General features: G+C 47.9%; 1 protein-coding gene across 1 annotated transcript; it reads right to left on the minus strand.

Moving 5' to 3' along the window:
- Window positions 1-2620: 2620 nt before the first annotated feature.
- GJD2 (gap junction protein delta 2) lies at window positions 2621-5639 on the minus strand. The gene is made up of 2 exons (XM_006730301.3): window positions 5247-5639; window positions 2621-4215 (listed from the first exon to the last, which is right to left on the minus strand). The coding sequence occupies exons 1-2, from the start codon at window positions 5315-5317 to the stop codon at window positions 3321-3323; spliced, it is 966 nt and encodes a 321-aa protein (XP_006730364.1). The 5' UTR covers window positions 5318-5639; the 3' UTR covers window positions 2621-3320.
- Between the last annotated feature and the right edge of the window lie 739 nt (window positions 5640-6378).

Here is a 6378-nt window from a genome sequence, read left to right on the forward strand (position 1 = left end):
AAAAAAAAAAAAGGAGAGGTAAAGGAGAAACCATGTTCTTTCTGGTCCTTTCCTAACTTCCTGCACCCTCAATTTTAAATACAGTCCTTTGTCTCTGTCCTCAGAGGCTAGAGAGCACAGCTGTTATCCCTCATTTTTTTAATCCTTTAAATATCTGAGATTTAAAAATTATAAATTCTGAATTTTTCAGCTTTTCTTTTCCTAGACTAAATAACTTCAGTCTGTCCAGGGTATTCTCCAAATTTTTAAATCCAGTTCATACATTGGCACCCATTATCCCTACCAACGTGCGCATTAGTGTGCATGTGCACGTGCGTGCGTCTGCACGCACACACACACACACACACACTCTCTCATACACAGGCCAAAAGGGCCTGCAGTTCACCGAAAGGCTCTTAAATCTAAGAGAATATATTGGTGCTGTCCTCTCACAAAGTACATCTAGATTAAGGTCACATCCATCACACAGCTATGTGAACCATCAAATCATCGGTATATTTTCTTCATTAAGTAGAAAGCAACAGAATCAAACTGACATACATCAGTCATTCTGAGGGATGACTCTATATGCCCAGAGGAAGTTGTATTCCCCCCCTCCCAACTTCTGACAAGTGAATTAATAATCTTTCCATTTGTGGGTGTTTGGAAACATCAAAGAACTGAAATAGATCAGCCCCACTGATACACTATCGTTCTTCTAATCTTATATCACAGCATAAATACAACAGCCCTTGTTTTCCACACAGATTCCTACTTCTTTCACACCCAAGCATATGCTAAAAGCTCTCAAACAACACTCTTCCTCTATCTCTGGGAGGTGTCTTAAAACATTTTTAGCTCACCAAACAGAAAACAGAGGAGGATCTGTTTCTTTACTCAAGGATAATCATTTTCAACTGCCTATTTATACTGCAGATGGAAACCTATAGGTTGAAATAAACATATTTTCATTCTAAAATTGGCATCTGCTCTGCTATCATTAAAGGGTGCCACAATTGTATTTGAAAAACAATCATCCAGGAAATTCCATGTTGCTTCACCATGTTCAGACCAAGTGCTCACTGGAATAAGGTGAATAGCATTAAAGTACTGGAGGAAGAACATTAGCCTACTGAGCTAATAGGACCACATGTAGAGAGAAGATGCCAAAAATCATAGTGAAATGTGTGACTAAAAAGCAATATCTTATGACCTATAAGCAGAGGATCAGTTTCCTTTGAAAGAACCCGACAAGAAATGATTGACCGAAAGTCTAAAACGGTGCTGTATAAGACAGTAGCAACTAACCATATATGACTATTTAAATTAATTAAGATTAAATAAAGTGAGAAATTCAGTCCATCACTTATACTAGCCACACTTGAAGAGCTCAATAGCCACATGTAGCTAGTTGTTCCCATATTGAGCAACACAGAGTAGAAATTTCCATCATTTCACAAATTTATATTGGGCAGTGCTGGTCTAGAACGTTCTGTTTGACTATGATGTTAGCATCATTTTAACCATCAGGCCTTAAAGAGATGATGGGGAGCACAGCATACCTGCCAGATGTGACAAGCCATGGCAGAAAAGAACTATGGAAAGGAAAAAAATATTCTACTCCTGGAATGAGCTAATAGGATAGAGTATTGGCATTTTATTACAAGAAAGATCCCTAGACAAGCAGAGAAATCTTGGGCTACAATGGAAAGCACTTAGTAAATACTACTATCTGAATGTCTCATCACACTCTTCTAAGCATTCCAAAATGTACCAGCCTCTACTCATGTGTTAGTGGCTGATTGGACTTTATCGGTCATCCATTCCTCACTTCCTGCCCCTGATGTTCTGCTCTTTTGAACATGCAACAAAACATTTGTGAACATGTATTTAAATAAATAGAAACCCCAATCAAAATAGAAAAATGCAGACTCTTCCCAGGTTACAAAAAAAGGCAAGAACTTTATTTTAAACAAATCCTCAGTTGTGTGTTACATCATGTCCATACCTAAATCAAAAGTCATAAATGATAACGCAAAGGAAATAGAGGGCTTCATAAAAGCAATTATCCAAATATTATTCTTGGCCAATGCTTGAACTAAATACACAGTGGATGTGAAAGGTAGTGTATGGCACTTAAATAAATAAGAGCAAAGAGAAGGAAACATATTCACAGTCCGAAGAAATAGGTTTTTGAACCTTTGGTATATGTCTCAAATAAACATCAGTAAACACGTGTTAGCCAATAGTGTTTCATTCCAGGTTTCTCAAGCTAGGGCTCGTGTGTGTGTTGCAGAAATAACTGATAAAATAATAAATTGGGATTCACATGGGCTGATTAAGGTCTCTGGTGTGAGCACACAGGCAAATTCAAACCATGGCAAAATGAAGTGCAGCTGTGTTGCACAATGAAACTGTGTAAGAAAATGAGTGAAATACACCAGTTAGAAATTCTGTGGCTCAAGTAGACACCCTTGATATTAACAACAGCGACAAAATATTTTTAATGCTAGCCAAAGTCCACAAGCTGGAAGGCAGAAATATTCCAAAGCTCATAACCACATGCCTAACAGTGCAACAACCATTTCACAGAAGTGTTATAGCTGCATATTGCAATCCCCTCCCTCCCACCCAACCCCTGCCCCTAAGAAACAGCACCAGTGCAGTTTGAGTTAGAAAATTGGAAATACTGAGACATTCCGAAGGTTTTCATAATGACTAAGGGCTAGTCAGATGGAGCTTTAATGCAAACCTCTGCCATGGCCATTCTCCAAAAAGCACCCCCTGTAATTCCCTCTAGCTTGCAGATAAACCATATTAGGTCTACTGTAAGGCCAGATTCAGAAAGAAAAGCTGGCATGCTATCCTGGGTTGAGGGAGAGGGGCATGCTGATGGGGTAGGTACATGGAAGAGGCCTCAAGGATGTTTGTCCTGCAGCCCGGGATGAAGGGATGTGTTGAGATAGGTCACAAATTTTGTACCAATGAAGTATTTGTCTCACACCGTTCACCAGGATATAGAGCTCAGCAGAGCTAAGTCCTACTTGGTAGCTGTTCAAGTACACTGTTATTAGGATCAGACTGGGCCATAAATGAAGAGGGCCCAAAGAAGCCCCCCTCATCCTTCTCCTCACTCTAACCTGATGGTTTCTGTTGGAACCAATGGTGTGACGTGTGGTAATGGTTCTACTTTCTCTCCTCTCCCATTGATGCAAGGTCTTCTCTTATCCAGTCTTGTCCTACATCTCAATAGTAAATGAGGGCAGATGCAGTCACTCTCTGAGCAGTCATCTGCCTCGGGGCTCCTTTTCATTCCCCAGGCCTTCCCCAAACCTGCCCCTTCACACATAGGCGGAGTCACTGGACTGAGTCCTGCCAAAATTGGGAACACTGACTCGGGGCAGGTCCTTGTTGCGGATCTCATAGACCGACTTCCTCTTGGCCTGGGCCCCTCGCACAGCCAGCTTGATCTTGCGCCATCCTAGGTGGTTGAGTTCAGCCAGGTTGAGCACAACACAGATGCCACTCACAGCGAACATGAACACTAGAAAGACAGTCTTCTCGGTAGGCCGGGACACATAACATTCCACTTCCTTGATGCAGGGGTAACGGTCACACTCATACAACCCTGGGACACTGAAGCCATAGAGAAAGTATTGGCCCACCAGAAACCCAATCTCCAGGGCATTTCTGAACACCACTTGGATAATATAGAAGCGGGAGATGCCTTCCTGCCTTCGGAGCTTGGATCGCGCTGCAGTGCGCAGCCCTGATGGGTGTGGGGTCAGCTCCTTAACCTCTAAACAATCGGGCTCTGTCTCCTTGCTGGTGTTCTCTGTGTTCTGCAGCACCCCATTGACAATGGCATTTTGCAACTTCTTATCTTCTCGTTTGCCACCACCACTGACTCCACTCACAGTTCCTCCAGGACCCCCCATGGACTCAGGGGGTTCCCTGTCCAGGGCTAGGAAGACTGTAGAGTAGCGGCGTTCTCGCTGCTTAGCAGACTGGTGCACAGAGTAGGTGATGAAGCAGAGACTGGGGGTACACACCATTATGATCTGGAAGACCCAGTAACGAATGTGGGAGATAGGGAAGGCGCGGTCATAGCAGGCCTGGTTACAGCCGGGCTGCAGGGTGTTGCACACAAACATGGTCTGCTCATCATCGTACACCGTCTCCCCCACAATGGCCACAATGAGGATCCGGAAGATCACCACCACAGTCAACAGGATCCTGAGCAGGGGAAGAGGGAGGGAGAAAGGTTCTCAAGGGCTGAGTCACTGACTTAGGACACCCCTGCTCCTCCTTTCCCTGCTCCTTATGTTTGCCAGTCCTTTGACTGGGGAGCTGTCCATCCCTGTGTGGTACTGAGCTGGGAATCTAGGAAATCTTTTTTGCTGGTAGACTGAGAACACTTCATATTACAAGGGTCTCAAGTGTATATACCTCCATACACTGGACATGGTGTATTGCAACAGATAGATTTCATCTGTATACATGGAATATACAGAGGCAAAAGACACACACCTTCACTCTGGATATGGCAAATGCACATGGAATATCTGAACAGAGTACATGTTTCAAAGTTATACACAGAGTGTGCATATAACTATCCCAAGTGGATGTTTAGTTTACCCTCAGTATAAATATTGAACTTAATGCTTCATGTAAACAGATAGCTATGAATATCTATCCACATATATACATAGATATATATATAGTGCATATACATATGAATATATGTGTCTTTATATATAAAGACACAAAAGTATCAATTGGGAGTGGGGGTTTCTGATACTGTAAGTTTTAACAGCCAAATCAGTTTAGTTTAATAAATATTTTGGGGGGAAAGATACATCTGCTCCGAAGAGCAAATCCATCTCCCCATTTGCCCTTCTCTGTCCAAACACGACCCTGCCTTCCTTGTAGATTCTATTTAGGGAACCGGATGGAGATAGGCTCTGACTCCGGAGAGTGGGGGTACCACGACTGAGCCAACAACTCCTTTTCTAAGGGGAGAAGGGTCAACCCCCCGGTGGTGCTCCAGCGGGAAGGGATGGAGAGCTGATCAGGAGCAGCTGGGGGAGGGGGACATCACTGGACACGGGGTGCACAATTAAACAGGGACACAAGCGCACAGAAGGAAGAGGATGGGAAGAGGGCAGTGGATGGGCTGGGGGCTGTCGGGGCTCGGTCGGGACGTGAGAAGGCACTCCCGGGGGTCGCCCGAGGGGGCCCGCTGACGGCCGGCTCAGCGCCCTTACCTCCCGATCATAGTGGAGTGCTGCTGCACCGCGGCTTCCAGCAGCCTCTCCAAGATGGTCCATTCCCCCATCGCTGTGCATCCGGAGGCAGCAGACAAAGACTGGGCAGCACCGGGCACGTTCCCGCTCCTGGCCCCTCCCTGGGCCGCACCTCCCGACTGGGAGCGCTTGACCCCGGATCAAAGAAGCAAACAAATTAAAAAAAAAAAAATTCCAAGAATCCCCTCTCCCTTTTATTGCACTTAAAAGAGGGAAATGAGGAAAGAAATCGCAGCGCTCCCCGACCGATGGGGCAGCTGGCGCGGTCGCGAGAGCGGGCACAACCTCCCGTGCCGTCCCGGGATCAGGTGCGGAGCCCGCGGATGCCCGGGAGAGGGGCGGGGCGGGGGTGGCAGCGTGCAGGTCCGCGAGCTCTCGCCCGCCCGAGAGAGCTCTCACCCCCGGGGTTGGGGGCCAGCGAAGGGTCCGGGCACCAGCCCCCGCGCCTGGCACTTCCGCGGGCACCGGGCGCCCCTGGACTGCCGCCTGCGAGGCCCGGGCGGAGCGCGCGGAGCTGGCTGACGGGCTCGGGAATCCGCGGCCGCCGCCTCTAATCCGCCCTTAAGTAGTCTCTGCCTGCGTCACGCCAGGTCGGCGGAGGGGAGCCGAGCGCGGCGTGCGGCTGTCGCTGCGCGCTGGAGCCCGAAGGGCAGGGGACGCGCGCGCGGGGAGAGGGGGGCGAGAGTCCTGGGAGCCTGGCGGGGAGTGGGGCGACCTCGGGAGGAAGGATCTCAGCGCCCCTCGGGGCTTCTCGAGGCGCACAGGTAACCTCACCTGACCGCCAGTGCCCTGCAGGAGGACGGGCAGCCGGGAGCAGACGCGTGGGTGAGTGGGGAGGAGCGGGAGTAGGTCGTGTGGCCTCCCTACGTGCGTCCCTCACCTTTTTGCTCTTTGTCTTCGGGGAGACCACTAAAATTCCCTCTCTAAATGGGGATGCTGGTTGGGGGAGGGTGAGTGGGAGCGACGGTAGGACACTTTTAAATCTCCGTTAGAGAGGACTGAGTGGCGGAGAATGAGCCTGCAGTTCGGTGCCTCCGTGGGTCCGATGCTGGGGTGAGGAAGGCTGAGGAGAGTCCATTTAGGCCAAAGCTTA

This window comes from Leptonychotes weddellii, chromosome 9 (assembly GCF_054177405.1).
Source record: "Leptonychotes weddellii isolate Sample4059 chromosome 9, ASM5417740v2, whole genome shotgun sequence".
NCBI classification, from domain to species: Eukaryota; Metazoa; Chordata; class Mammalia; order Carnivora; family Phocidae; genus Leptonychotes; species Leptonychotes weddellii.

Bases quoted from the DNA above. Each gene is read 5' to 3' on its own strand.
- GJD2 (XM_006730301.3), bottom strand. From the start codon at position 5,317: ATGGGGGAATGGACCATCTTGGAGAGGCTGCTGGAAGCCGCGGTGCAG. The intron at 4,216-5,246 runs GTAAGGGCGCTG...TCCCCTGCTCAG, and splicing joins CACTCCACTATGATCGGGAG to GATCCTGTTGACTGTGGTGG.